This window comes from Megascapheus bottae, chromosome 16 (genome assembly GCF_031878675.1).
Source record: "Megascapheus bottae isolate mThoBot1 chromosome 16, mThoBot2.hap1, whole genome shotgun sequence".
Lineage (NCBI taxonomy): Eukaryota > Metazoa > Chordata > Mammalia > Rodentia > Geomyidae > Megascapheus > Megascapheus bottae.
Window position 1 is genome coordinate 46,636,042 of NC_143524.1, and position 15,392 is coordinate 46,651,433.

A 15,392-nucleotide genomic window follows, 5' to 3' on the forward strand; every position below is an offset into this window, starting at 1 on the left:
GGAAGACGCGGGGAACTTTTCATATGTGATAAGATCTTTCAGTGCACCTCATCACGATTATCCCCCCTCCATCCAAAAAAGATGGAGAAAAGGAGAAGTGTTCGCCGTATCAGGTCCTTTTGGCAACCACCCGCCTTGGTCCTAATAGTAATACTACAAGATGCAAAAGCCCTCGTCTGGCTGGCTGGATCGTCTGCCCAACCGGATCTGACGATGCTGTACAACCAGCCCTCCTGTAGCAGCCAACCTGGACTGGACGTGGGGGTCTTCTCTGGGGATGCTCCCTGCCACGGACAGGACTAGGAGGGGACCGCGGGAGCCTGGGACTCCACGGGGCAGGGGAGTCCGGGCGGGTGCTGTGCAGAGACCCGCATCCGCCCTCCCACTTTCTCAGCTAGAGTTCTGCAGCCGCCTCCCGGGAGCTGACTCCACGCGCGGTGCCAGTGCGCACGCGCTCCCCGAGGCCACGCCCCATTCCCCCAAATGGGCGGAGTCTGTGGGGCGGGGCGGAGGCTGAGGGGCGGGGCCGGGCCGGGCTGGGCGGGCAGAGCTCGGGGAGTCGGAGCTCCAGCCCCCCGCCCAGGGCCTGGCGGCTGTGTCTTGAACGGGACCCCCGGGCAGCCGCGCCGGTCGGCTCAGCCTCCGACCCGGTGCCCGCGCCGCGTCCTGCATCCCCGGAGCCCGCTGGAGCCGCGGCGTGCGGCAGGTAGGAGGCGCTGCGTGGAGGGAGGTGTGTGCGGGCTCTGGGTGCGGGCTACGGGTGCGGGCGCCACGCTCGCGTGTGTTCCAGGTGGTGTGTGCCCGTGCGGAGCGCGCCAGTGCCGGCCTGGTGAACACCTATGGGAGGAGGGTGCCGCGGCCCCCTGGCGCGGCGAGAGCGGAGGGTCGCGGCAGCCTGGGGGGGGCCGGGGCCTCGGCGATCCGCCCCGACCCCAAGGGGGCATCCACACCACCGCCCGCGGCCCACAGCCGGGGCCCTTTCGTCACCTCCCGGGTGTTATGGAGTGGGTTTCCCAGTGCGGACGAGCTCTGCCCGGCGCTTATCACCGGGGCTCCAACTGTTCCTTCTCTTCCTGACAAGTCCCCTTTCCTGTTCCCCCATCCTCCCCTCCGCGCCCATTCACCCCTCCAGCCCCGGCCTGCGCGGGGCGGGCGCGGCTGAGGCCCCAGCTGCTCGAGTCCGCTCCCCTTCTTGGCCCTCGTCCTCAGGCTGAGAGGGACCCGGCTCCATGGCTGCAGGGCTGGTGTGCGGTGTTGGGGGCGGGGCGGGGTGGGGTCTGGCAGGGAACGTCTCTTTTCTGATCCTATCTAGATTCCTACAGACCTAGGGGTACCCTCTGGAGGTAAAGTAGGACCAAAGGTTATTCACAGGTACCAAGTTTCCACCACCCCCTCCCCTACATTTCCCGTGGTCGAGTCAAGCCCTGGATCCCACACAGATCAGAGATAAGGGGTGAACTTACAGAATTGGAACCCAGATCCTTCAGGTTCAAGCCACAATCTCTGTCCTGTCTCCGGTGAGAAAGACCAGTGCTGATGGAAACTAAGTATTCAGACAGTCAGAAGAGCCTGCCAGGGTTGAGACCTCCCAGAGGGCTAGAGTGGGGGGCTAGGGGGGAGCTGTGGAGAGGCCCTGGGTCCGGTAATGGGGGCCCTGTTGCTGTGGCTGCTGTCCCTGGCCAGGCAGAGCTGCAGTGAGAGGCGCCTGGGTGGAGTCAGCCCTGAGGCGATTCTCTTCCTAGGCAGGTGGGTGCACAGATTGGCCCTGTCCACAGGGCAGAAAACACTAGGCAGGGGCCCATGCTGGCTGGGAGCTGGACACAAATTCCTTTGGAGATTCATCACTGTGGGCTAGAAGTTCACCGAGGGGAATTGAAAAGGCGAGACAGGACCAGCTGGGGCACCATGAGTGCAAAGCTCCAGCTGTGAAGCCTGATGCTAGTCTGGAGAGTGGGGATTATATAGGTCAAGTGTGTGAGTGTGTGTGTGTGTGTGTGAGAGAGAGAGAGAGAGAGAGAGAGAGAGAGAGAGAGAGAGAGAGAGAGAGAGAGAGAGAGAGAGAGGAGGGATAAAGAAAACTCGGTTTAGAAAGGATGGGGACATGAGATGAGGACATGGCTCGGGTGTGGTGGGAGTTAACTGGTTAGGGGTGGATGCAGGTTATGAGAGATCTGTGGGATTGGGAGATGGGGAGGGCATTTGGGCCACAGGGCCAAGTGCTTTTCCATCTCTACTGGCCAATCTTCCTTGGCTTTCTCTACAGACTCTCAGGAGAGTCCTATAGTCCTGGACACTGTTCCTGAGGCTACTCCCTAACACCCTCCTACCACAGGTTCTGCCTTCCTACCTGCTGGCTTTTTGCCTGCCTACCTGCCTATGACCTCGAGGCAGAGTGTCACCCTTCAGTCTCAGTTTCCTCATGTGGAATGGGCATAAGCACCACATAATCACCAGAATTTAGGAATGAGGATGATGAAATCAGGACACTCATGAAGTACCTATTGTTTAGTAGCCATAAGTAATTGGAATTGGCCATTAACACAGGGTCCTGAGGAGAGTGGAGGAAGGAGAGACTGGTGTTGGGTGAGAGTGAAAGGCTGCAGGACTCGTCTCTAATGAGTGAGGAGAACTCACCAAGTTCCTTCCCTAAAGACTCCTGGGAAAGATCCTGAGAAAGGGCAGCTGAGACTTCCTGTGTGTACGTGAAGGCCTCAGCCTGGAGTCCTAGGCTTCCCCCCAGCTGTGGAGGACAGGTTGTACAGACCCTCTCCTCAGTCAACCATGCAGTCCGCACAGCCCCTGGCAGCTGTCTGCAGCTGGTCTTAGCACATTTGCCCCCTGCCCTGTCTCTGCTCCCATCTGCTAAAGCATTTTGAGTAACTTTGGGCTTCTCCCAGATACCTCTTGAATCCCCCACAAAACATTTCTTGGCTTTTGTAGATCCCAGGCTTGGTGTTCAAGACCCTCACTTTTTTGTATCTGCTGGTTCTAAGAGCTTGAACTCAGAGCGCGGATGCTATCCCTTAGCTTTTCCACTCAAGGCTAATGCTCTACCATTAATTCGTGATTAGAGCTTCATAGACTTTCCTCTCCTGGCTGGCTTTGAACTATAATCCTCAGATCTAGTCTCCTGAATGGTGAGGATACAGACATGAGCCACTGGTACCTCCCAAGGACTCTCAGTGTTGCAGCCTTCTCTGGGTTGTTGGTGCTGCCCTGAGATTGCCTCACTTTGGTTCAGGTGGGGCTGCAGACTCCCCCCCTGGCTTCCAGCCTTGCCTTTCCCTCCTCACTAAAGGCAAAGTGGGCCAGGTCCCTTTGGGACTCTAATCCGGATGTCTTACAAAGCCAGCTCTTGGCTTGGACAGAGGATTTTGAAATGTGTGTGGTTGCTGGCCTGTGAGGGGTGACATTCTCCTTGGCCAGGCAATGCTTTGGGGAACCCCGCTTTCCCAGAGCTGGTTGGAGGGTGTGCCGGTGGCTGAGGCTAGTGTGACCTGTGATTTTCTCCCTTCATGGGGCATGTGGTCAACTGGAAGAAGATGCCTGTAGCCAGAGCAGACCCAAGTCCTTCCATCTTTTGGTACCAGCTACCCATCATTGTCGGGTGTGGTCACACAAGATAGATGGGAGGCTTAGAGCTTGCTGGCCTGATCTCCTGTCCCAGCTCAAGTCCTGGGTGCTCTCATCTCTCACTCTCAGTAACTTCTTAATTTCTGCCAGTCAGAAAAGATGAGACTCAAGGGGTTTAGTCCTAGTAACAGTAACTAAGACCCTGAAGTACGGGATGATTGTTTTATGTTGAGGCAATTCAATTTATGATGTTTGGCTTGATCCCTGGCTCCTGGAGCAGGAGAGAGCAGCTGGGCTTCGTCATCTTACCCTGGCCCCTGCTGTCCAGGCCGCCGCCCTTCCCTAACCTTGCTATAGCAAAGTGCTGGAAAGTCTATGGCGTACGTTGACGTGTTAACGTTAACGTGGGTTTATCTCTCTTCGTTTCAGAGGTCAGAGTCCACTGGGAGCTTGTGGGACTAAAAATCCACGCTAGTTCTCTCCTGAGGCTCAGGGGAAAATCTGCTCCTTATCCCTTCCAGCTCTGGTGGCTGCTCACATTCCTAGGACCCAATCATCTCCGTCTCTGTTCTGTCCTGTCCTTGCCTTCTCCTCATGGTTCCCCTCTGCTTCCTTTTTTATTTTGTGTTATTTATATGTTGGGTGGAACCCAGGGCCTCATCCCCACAGAGATGCACCCCTGCTCTGTCTCCGCCTCTGAGGATACTTGGGATTACATTTAGGGTCCATCCAGATAAGCCAGGATAATCTCTCCTTCTCCGTCTCCCTGATCACAGCTGCGAGTCCCACATAAGGCGGCATTCACAGGTTCTAGGCATTTAGATATGAATTTCTTTGGGGGCTATTATTTGGCCCATGCCAGGGAGAACCAGTGGCGTCACTGCAGGCACCATGCCCAGCCATGCTAGTACCACAGCTTCTGGCTTCCCTGAGTCAAAGTCCTGGTGACCCCATGAGCTCATTCCTTGAGTCTGTGTGTCTTCCCCTCCCCTGAAGGTCTTGCTGTTAGGACCTAGGGCTGCTGTATCCAATCCTAGAGTGTCCCTGGCCTGCATCCCTTAGTTCTGCCTCACACTCCATTTCACCCCCCACCCCAGGATGAAATAGGGAGATGTCATTCTGGCTGTGTGTCCTTCAGGGACTATTTCTACAGCCTGCTCTTCAGGCCTGTGTCCTTAGCCTCTTTTCTTTCAGCCTTGTGAGTTGACACATCCTGCCTTAGCCTGGCTTTCAGGCCCCATCGCTAACTGGTGGTGATACAGTTTTTGTATTAATGTTTCTTTCCTTCTTCCCTCTCCCCTATACCCTATCTTCCCACCTTGTCTAATGGGTTTCTTTCTCCTAGAATGTTCTTTCCTCGACAGACTATCTTTATTTCTCAAAACTACATTCCATCCTTTGAGATTCTGCTCACTTGCCACCTCCTCCACACAGCCTTTCTGGTCCTGCCTGAATGACTCCTGCTGTCCTAGAGCAGTTCCCCCAGCCTTCCTGGGGTCTCAGTCTCCCCTAGCAGGCTCACAGCTAGGGCAGATCCCTATCTGACTCACACTGCCTTTGCCTGGGTGAGAGAGATGATGGTGGCCCTGGCAGAGCAGGACTTTGACACAGGATGGGCTCTTGTCCTTGCCTTTAAATGGTCTTCTCTGAGCCTTTGTCTCCAATCTGTGCTGTGAAAATAGCACAGCTTATTTCTAAAACTGCAGGAACTAGATGGACAGTTGATGGCTCACACCTATAATCCTGGCTACTCAAGAGGCTGAGATGTGAGACTCAAGGTTTGAAGCCAGCCTGGGCTGAAAAGTCTGTGAGGTGCATATCTTGAATTATCTGCCAAAAAGTCAGATGTGGAGCTGTGGCTCAAGTTGTAGAGTGCTAGCCTTGAGCAAAAGAGCTCAAGAACAGCACCCAAGCCCAGAGTTGAAGGCCCAGTACTAGCACACGCGTATGCACACACACGCGTATGCACACACACACACACACACACACACACACACACACAATAATTGCAGGCACAAGAACTGAGAAATGATGGCTTGTTTTCCCCATCTGAGAAATGGGGATCATTACTCATTAGGTTTCAGACCTTCAATTCTGGAGATAAGTATGTTTGGGCCTGGTGGTTGGATTAATATGTTAGAAAAATCACTCTGTGTCAGGGTGGAGAATTGATTGGACACAGACAGAAATGATAAGGGGAAGGGAGGAGAGAGACAGGATTTCCCAGTCCTGGTGCCAGCCTGCCTGGCATGACTCATGGGGCCTGACGCCTCTGTTTGGGAGCCAGAACCCAGGATCCCAGAAGCTTGGCGGCCCCAGCCCAGCTCTGCCTCCACACATTCTCTGTCCCTGTCAGTAGAAAGAGTATATGGGAGAAGTGTGGCTGGGAGATCCACACATCCATAGCTACTCTACTCTTTCTCCCCTCTCTGAACACAGTTAAAATGGGGCTCATAGAGCCAGTGGAGAATGCCTTCACACGCCAAGTGACCAGTCAGCCCCCAGCTCTGAGGCTGTGCCCCCCACAGGCCCCCACCCTGGCATTGGCCTGGCTTATTACATCAATGTCTGGCCCTTGGTTCAACCCCTGGCTCCCTGCACCTCCAGGAGCAGCCAAAGCCTGCCATCCTGGCATCCCCAGCCCTGCACATCTATCCTGCCTCAGTGCCTGCCCCAGTGTCATGACCCCAGCTGTTCCTGCTGCTCCTGCTTCCTCCTTCCACCTCCCCTGCGTCCAGCAGTGGGTGTCTGTAGACATATCAAGGGGCATTGAACCCCCCCTAAATTTTGAAACCCTAAATTATAAAGCTGTTCAGCCCCTTCCTGTCCTATGAGGAATGGTGGGACAGTGTGTTTTGCCTAGAGTGGGGTACAGTGAGAGATGGGGGTGAGGGGGACTGTGGTTGCCAGATTACAGGCGTGGCTATCGCTGGCTTCTCAATACCTACCCTGCCTGGCCCAAGACATGATGGGAGGGGGAATGTGACATAGGAGGCCCCCACTGCATCCTCTCCCCTGCCTGCTGTACAGCTCTGGCCCCGCTCCTTTCTCCCCATACATAGTTCAAGTTCTGTGGCCTTCCTCCTGATGTCTCTGTTCTGGTCTTATCCTTTTCTAGTCCATTCTCTCTGTGGCATAGTCCATTTTTTGTTGCTGTAAGAGAATACCTGAGGCTGGGAAATTTGTAAATGGCAGAGGTTTATTCAAGTCATATCGTGAGGCCAGATGTGTCTTCCTGGTACATCTGTGACTGAGTCCTTTTCCTGCTCAGCCCCTTACTGAGTCTCCATCACCTCAGGGTGAAGCTAGCCCCCTGGGTAGGGCAGCCGAGACCCTCAGGCTGAATTCAGTGCAGCCTCATCTATCATGTTTTCCCCCACTCCCCACCTCCCTCAGTTTCTTTCCCTGAGCACCGTCCCTGCCCTCTTCAGAGATGGGCACATCTGGAGGTGGTCTCATACTGACTGGCACTTCTTCCCAGATGTGGAAGAGACCTGTGAGTTATGTGCCCAGTGGGGGCCCTGCATCAGTTCCACCTATTCTTGCACTGGAATATTTTAGTGCCAAAGCCACGAGAGTCTTAAGAGATAGGGGAGAAGGCTGAGGATCAGAGAGATAGAGCCTGGTGGATGATAATGTAGCATAGCTAGTGCATGGGGAGGCTGGGCCAGGTCTAGTGTGACCCACCTTGGGATTCTTTCCTTCTCTGTCTCCCCAGGTGTGACGAGGCAGTGGTGTCCAGTGTAAAAGGGGCATAGCCATGAAGAGCTCTGAGCTGCCCCTTCCAGTCTTGACGACAGGGCCCCACTACTAGGGTTTGAACTTCAAGTCTTATACTTGTTTGGCAAGTACCAAGCCACATCTCTAGCTCACCCCCCTCCACACACACACACACTTTTTTCTTTCTGGTTATTGTGAAGCTTGAACTCAGAGCCTGGGCACTGTCCCTAAGCTTTTTCACTCAAGACTGGCACTCTATCCCGTGAGCCACAGTTCACTTCCAGCATTTTTGTGGTTAATTGGAAATGAAAGTCTCATAGGCTTTCCTGCCCAGGCTGGCTTTGAAATGTAATCTCCAGACCTCAGCCTCTTGCGTAGCTGGAATTATAGTGTGAGCGTCCAGCACGTGGCATTTTTTCATTATTAAAGAAAATGACTTTGTACTTGTACAAAGGGTCATAATTCCATGTCAGGTTACGAGTGCAATGCATTTGGATCAACGTCGCCCCTTCCGCCATTGTCTCCCATTCTCCCCCTTCTGTGCCCTCATGTTATACAGTTCAATTTTTACATAATGTGCATTGAATATAATGAATACATTTGCTCACACTTTATCTCTCCATTCCTCTTTCCTCTCCCCCTCCCCCCCAAAATAGACATGTTTCCAATCCTGATATTCAAAAACAGTACTTTAGCTGTTTAGAGGAATTATGCTTTGGGATTGCTTCCATAAGTATACCATCCTTTTGTCAGTATGTATGTAAAATTTTACATCTGACTCTTTATATGTTATCATGCACATCTGTATTTTAGATCCACTACTACATACCGAGAAAACATGTACTGTTTGTCTCTCTGAGCTTGACTTCACCTAACCTAATTTTTTTCTAGGTCTATCCATTTCCCGCAATGACATAATGTTATTCTTTCTAATAGATAAGTAAAATTCCATTATATATGTGTCTGTGCCACTGTTTTTTGAACCACTCATCCATTGTAGGGCATCTGGGCTGTTTCCATAACTTGGCTATCATGAATAATGCAGCAATGACCAAGGATGCTGGTTATTTTGCAGACATAGTTTCATCAAGTAGCCTCTACTAGTCTCCAACTTGTGATTCCCAAGCCTCAGTTTCCCTAGTGCTAGAATTAGAGGTAATGTGCTACCATGCCTGGCTTGTTTGTCTGTTATTTTTTATGTGCAACATCTTGCTATGTAGATCAGGCTGGCCTTGAATTTATTATGTAGCCTAGACTGGCTTCGAACTGGTGATCTTCTTGTCTGGGGTTGTAGGAATCATGTCAAAGTAACCTTTATTGTAATTTCCATAGCATCTGGACTAATTTATATTCCTGCCAACAGCAAACAAGGGCTCCCTTTTCTCCTGGCCAACACTTGCTATCTCTACTCTTTTTAATAACAGACAGATATCAGGTGTGAGATAATAAGTCTTTTTTTTTCCATTTTAAGTGTGTGTGTGTGTGTGTGTGTGTGTGTGTGTGTGTGTGTGCCAGTCCTGGGGCTTGAACTCAGGGCTTGGGTGCTATCCCTGAGCCTTTTTGCTCTAGGTTAGCACTCTACTACTTAAGTGACAGCTCTACTTCCAGCTTTTTTCCGGTGGTTTATTGGAGATAAGACTCTCATGGATTTTCCTGCCTAGGCTGGCTTTGAACTGGATCCTTAGAGCTTAGCTTCCTGAGCAGCTAGAATTAGAGGTGAACTACCTCTAATTTAATTTTTATTTTTATTTCCTTGATGATTAGTGATACTAATGTTTTTGGAACCTATTGTCCATTTGCATGACTTTTGAGAAATGTCTATTTAGAGCCTCTGCCAATTTTTTTATTTGGTTATTTGTTTTGCTGCTATTGAAATGTATGAGTTTTGGATATTAGTCCCTTCAGAAATGAACTATTTACAGTTATTTTCTCCACCCTATAGGCTGTCTCTTCATGCTGTTCATTATTTCCTTTGCTGTGTAGATCCTTTTTTAGTTTGGTGTGATCACATTCATCTATTTTTGCTTTTGTTGCCTATTTTTTTTTAGAGTTAGAGCCAAAAAAGTAATTGCCCAGACCAATGGCACAGAGTTTCTCTACTGTTGTCTTCTAGTAGATTTCCAATTTCAAGTCTTAAGTTTAAGTCTGTAGCACATTAGAGTTTATTTTTGCTTGTATTGTGAAATGAAGGTCTAATGGCATTCTTCTGAATGTGGATATCCAAATTTTCCTATACTCTTTCCTCATTGTGAGGTGTTGGCCACAAATGGGTGGTTTTTTCCAGGCTCTCACCTGTTTCTCTAGTTTTTGTCTATTTTATGCCACTACCATGCTGTTTTGATTGGTATAGTCCTACCATGTATTTTGCAGTCAATATTGTGATGTCCCCAACTTCATTTGTTTGTGGGTCTGCTCTTGCTATTTAGAGTCTGTGTGGTTTCATAAGAATTTTAGAATTCCTTCTATTCTGGTAAAAAATGTTCATGGAATGTCAATAGGACTTGCACTGAGTTTAATTGCTTTGAGTCCAATGGATGCTGTAACTCTTCATTCTTCCCGTCTGTAAATAGAGTGGCTTTCTGAGATTTGTGTCTCTTCAATTCTCTTCACTGTTTAGAAGTTTCCACTGTAAAGTATTCTATCTCCTTGATTAAATTTATTTTTTAAGTTTTATTTTGTCTTTTTTTTTTTTTGGCAATAGCCGTTTGTTCATTTTCCTTGTTGTTTGGTATATATATTTTTTTTTTTTTGGCCAATCCTGGATCTTGAACTCAGGGCCCAAGCACTATCCTGGGGCTTATTCCTCAAGGCTAGTGCTCTGCCATTTGAGCCACAGCACCACTTCTGGCTTTTCTATATATGTGGTACTGAGGAATCGAACCCAGGCCTTTGTGCATGCTACACAAGCACTCTACCACTAGGCCAAACTCCCGGCCCTGTTGTTTGGTATTCTGTGATATGGATACATCACAAATACAGCAATGTACTTATCCATTCTTTTTTGCCAGTCCTGGGCTTAAGGTCAGGGCAGAAGCATTGTCCTTGGATTTTTCTCAAGGCTAGAGCTCTACCACTTGAGCCTCAGCACCACTTCCGGCTTTTTCTAAGTATGTGGTACCAAGGAATCGAACCCAGGTCTTTGTGCATGCTAGGCAAGCACTCTACCACTAGGCCAAACTCCCGCCCCCCCCCCATTCTTTTATAAGTGGATATTTGGGTTGATTTTGACTTGGAGTGTAACAAAATTTGATTGTCTAAATGTTCTCTTTTCATGCATGATTTTAGGTGACATGTTGCATGCATTTCTGTTGGACATAATCTCAGGAGTGCAATGACTAGGCAGTGGATGCTGTGCTTGCTCTTTGTTAGTCGACATGGTGATAGTGTGTGCTTGACCAGGGCAGGAAAGCTCCATTAGACCTTCCTTTTTCCTTTACTCTCTTTTTCTTTTTTCTTTTTGAACTGCTGAGAACGTAAGTCAGAGCCTTATCCGTGCTCAACTACTGAGCTGTACCCCTTATTGTGGTTTTAAGTTATGTATCCTTGGTGATTAATGGAGCACTTTTTCTTCTATTTACTGGGTGTGTGGATTTGCTCCTTTCCCATTTTCTTCTAAGAAGTATTACTGTTTTACTTTCCAGTTAGATTTGTCATCTATCTGGAATTGATTTTGTGTACAGTGTGAGGTAGGGGTTAAGATCAATTTTTTCCAATAAGCATTGTCAATCAACCCAGTACCACTTATTAAAAAGGTGATCCTTTTCTTAATGTATCATGGCTAGAAATCAAGCATCTATTTGGAACTTCCTGTTTTGTTCCACTGGTCTGCCTGTCTAGCTTGTACTGTCTTGGGGTCTGAGCCCTGGTTAAGCACAGCGTGGGTCCTCCAGCTTATTCTCAGCAATGGTTTTGGCTGGTGATGGCCCTTCATCTCTTACCTCCAGACAGGTGCCAAGCATGCCAGAGGCCAACTGGCCTGTTCAAGGTCTCACAGCTTAGGCCCCTGTTGAGGAACTAAAACCAAGATTCAGTAGCTGGAGAAGGAATGGGCTTTAGCAGAGGGTGCCAGTCTTGTAGCCATCTTGGCTGGGACAGTGGGGTGTGGGCACCAGCTGGCATCCAGCCATCAGGAAGAGCAGCAGAGCAAAGGAAGCCTGGGCTAACTAGAAAAGGGATGGGGTGGCTCCAGCAGATCTAAGTTCCGGGACTGGGCTCTTGCAAGCTGTTTTCCCTGAGGAGCCCTCCCACCTCTCGATAAAAGAGCTGGTGCATTCATCACAGTTACAGGATCCCTGGCCCCACCCCTGTCTTGGAGCCAAGAATAAAGAGTGTGTTGGACACAGTCCCTGTGGGGGAGAGGAGAGCAGTGGGCTGGAAGAATGGACAAGGAGTGGATAAGCAGACACATGCAATGGGCTCTATTTTGGGGGGGAGGAGGATCCCAGCATAACAAGGTGAGGGCTGGATTGTAGAAAGAACAGATTGTAAAAAAAAAAGAAAGAACAGCATGTGCAAAGGCCCTGAGTTAATCATTTTAGGGGAACCTCTAAGGAGCTCATAGAACTGAAGCATAGGCCAGAGTAGAGGAGGGCAGAGATGGAAAAGTGTGCTGATTGTCGGGGCAGCAGGGAAGAATCTTTTAGACTATAGGACTGGGCTTAGTTCTAATGCGGTGCAAAACTGCTCAGGGGATGGAAGGGACCCTACCCAAAGCCCAGATGTGAGGAGAGATGGGGCTGAGAAGCCCACTCTCCTGCCCGCCCCCCTTGTATTATCTGTGACTTTTCATGAGTGACTGGAGCTACAGGGAGAGCTGTGTGGGGTTGGGGTCACAGCGTACACAGGGGTGGGGGGGGCCAGGCAGGCTGTTTCTGTAAAGGCCAGGACCCAGACATTCCAGCGTAAGTGGTTCAAAGTCAGCCTGGCTAGCAGGGGTGAGGGGGAGAGAGGCTGAGCTGAGTCATATCCAAAGGGGGCCAGCCCTGCCCCTGTTTTCCTCCGCCCCCCCCCCCATCAACCCCCACCTCTTCTCCTTGGAGCAGGCCCTCCCTGAGATGTTGGCTCCTCCCGAGCCCTGTCTCCATCAGGCCCAGCTCGGGGACCTCAGCCCATCTGCTCTTCCTCTCTGAGCCCTCTGGGCTTAGAAATACTGGAAACACTGAGCTGCTTCCTGGGCTCCTGCTTCAGCTTCTCTGATCTAATTCGTATGGGTTAAATTGCGGTCTGAGCCTCGGCTCCTGGAACCTCAGCATGGAGCAGGGCTAGTAACGGCTTGGTGCCTGGTCCCTTGGTCTTCCTTCAGCCTCCAAGTCTGAGAGGAGCACTGGAGGAGGAGTTGAGGCTGTTTACCTCCCCCAGCAGCTGAGAAACCAGAGAGGTTAGTTAAGTGCCTGTCCTGCAGGAAGGGTAAAGGTGAAAGCTGGTGTAGCCACCAGCGTGGAACAGGGCACACAAACAAACACTCTCAGAAGGTGGGGTAATGGGCCCTTCCTGTCCTCCTTGCTGTCCTTCCATGTCCACACCACCCTGTCTCAGCTCCTTCCTGTGAGGCCTAGCTCAGGCTGGGGTACAAGGTGCCAGGATCCTGGAACCAAGGTTGAACTGCCCAAGACCTTAGTTCGAATCCAGACTCCTACCTAGAACTTGAGCAAGTCACCTCACCTTGACACATGCCAGCTCTTGCAGAAAAATGACCACTGTGCCATCCAGCAGTTGATAAAGCAAGAGGCTCTGGCATGTGGCAGGTGCCAGGGAGATGGTGTCTCTCTGGAACTGAGAAGAGGCCTGGTCACTCCTTCCTCTGTCCTCGGACATCTTCCTCCGGTTGAAGCAGGGTGTTCCTGTCCTTGAGATGGGAGGCTGGGGGGTCAGAGAGGTTGAGGGACTTGTCCAGGGTCGCCTGGCAGTAACCAAGTGGTGCAGTCAGGATTGACATCTACCTGAATCCTGTATTGAAACTTTGCTTCCAGAAGCCAATCAACCCTGCCTCGGTTTCCCTCAGGGTTGGCCTATACTTAGATGGGGTTGCAGTATTACCCCAAGCTGGCCTCAGGGTCCACAGGGGTTGAGCTTTGCCTGCTGGCCTGAGTCGGGGACGGCCACTCAGATGCAACCCCTGCTGCCTCCCCTCCTTTTCTTCCTTCCACTCCTTTCTTCTTCTCCTGCCCCTCTCTGAGGCCTCCCCAACCACACTGGTCTTGTCCGTGTCCCTTGCCTTTGGTCAGCCAAAGATTTCCCCCCACGGTTGCCCAGAGGTCAGGATGAGGAGGAGAGCACCTAGCCCTGAACACACATAGATGCCTGCGCTGAGTTTGAGCTGATGCCAGCTTGGGAGCCCTGGGGCTGGTGACCTGTGTGGCCTTCTCTGGGAGGGGAAGGCTGGTCAAACAAAGGAAGGGAGGGAGATGGGTGTGGCCTGGGCCAGCCCTGTGGCCAGTGCTCCTGGTCTCACCCCTGGGCCTTGGAAAGGAGAGAACGGGGTGGCAGCGTTGGGTTAGTCTTTGAGGATCAGCTGTGTGAGCTCTGGCAGGTCCCTGCCCACCCTTCCACCTCCTTGCCTGTGTGATGGGGGAATGATGTCGCTGCTTCCCTGGGCTGCTGGGAGAGAAGCACACAGGCACTCGGGCACAGCAGGGAGCCCAGGTACTGCTGAGTGATGGTCTTTCCTGCTTCCTGTCCTCCAGGTAGTCCCACATCCCCTTCCTGGGGCAGCAGCCACCATGTTCTCCTGCGTGAAGGCCTATGAGGACCAGAACTACTCTGCCCTGAAGCGGGCCTGTCTACGCAAGAAGGTTTTCTTCGAGGACCCCCACTTCCCTGCCACGGATGACTCTCTCTACTACAAGGGCGCCCCAGGGCCCACTGTCAGGTGGAAGCGGCCCAAGGTCAGTGTCTGCAGCCAGGAAGCAGGCAAATGCTCCCTTGGGCTTCAGTTGCCCCACCCCTTCTGGCTTTGAAAACAGAGGAGGGTTCCCTACTGGGCCCCTTGCTGTGGTACCTGAGTCCTCACCCTGTCCAGCCAGGCCCACCTGGGAAGGCAGGCTCTCTCTCTTTTCCAGGGAAATTTTGGGGATAAATGTGAAGTGATGTGCATAGGATCTCTCCTGGCCCCCACCCCACCTCTATTGGTGTCTGTATTTATTAGGGTTTGAACTCAAGGCCAGTGCTCCAATCACCTGAGCCACACAGCTCCACTTCTGGCTTTTTGCTGGTTAATTGGGAATGTGAGTCTCATGAACTTTACTGCTTTGGCTAACTCTGAACCATGATCCTCAGGTCTCAGCTTCCTGAGTAGTTAGGGTTCCAAGCGTGAGCCCCTGACATCAGGAGGGATCTCTGTTTAGGAAAATAGGCAGTGATGTTCACTTTGCCAGATATTTACTTTCCGGGTTATTACTGTAATGGCTGTTTTTGTTTGGTTGGTTCATTTTGGGGGGGGGGGGTGAGGGTGCTTGAACTTGAAGTTTTGGCATTGTCCCTGAGCTCTTTTTTGTTCTTTTTTTTGCCAGTCCTGGGGCTCGAACTTGAGGCCTATGCACTGTCCTTGGGCTTTCTCAAGGCTGGTGCTCTACCACTTGAGCCATAGCACCATTTCTGGCTTTTTCTGTGTTTATGCTACCAAGGAATTGAACCCAGGGCTTTCATGCATGCTAGGCAAGCACTCTACCCCTAGGCCACACTCCCAGTCCCTAGGCCACATTCCCCACCTTGTCCCTGAACTCTTTTGATCAAGGCTAGCACTCTGCCACTCTTGAGCCATAGTACCACTTTCTGATTTTTTGGTGTTGAATTAGCAATAAGAGTCTCACAGGCTTTGAACCTCCATCCTCAGATCTCAGTCTCTTGAGTAGCTAGAATTATGGGCGTGGACTACCAGTCCTTGGCTCCTGTCATGGTTTTGAAATGGTCACTTCTGGTAGAAGTGCATAAATTTAGTATGGTTGGTCAGCAGGAACAATAGTAGAGAGAGGTGAGGTTGCTGTGACTGTTACCCAATGCAGGAAGCCTCGTGGCTATGACGAATTAGGTGGCCTTCTGGCCACCTAATTTATCCTGCCAAAGAGAAATGTCATGTGTGACCCTATGGCAAGACTGTCCTC

At 51.1% G+C, this 15,392-nt stretch overlaps 1 protein-coding gene across 1 annotated transcript in view; it reads left to right on the top strand.

The window, feature by feature from the left end:
- The first annotated feature begins 605 nt into the window (after positions 1-605).
- The window catches only part of Capn5 (calpain 5), a 50,585-nt gene continuing 35,798 nt past the window's right edge, over positions 606-15,392 (top strand). The window contains exons 1-2 of the mRNA XM_090348466.1: positions 606-706; positions 13,977-14,177. Coding sequence (XP_090204592.1) covers positions 14,013-14,177 — 165 coding nt within the window. The 5' untranslated portion in view covers positions 606-706; positions 13,977-14,012. The remainder of the gene's footprint in view (positions 707-13,976; positions 14,178-15,392) is intronic.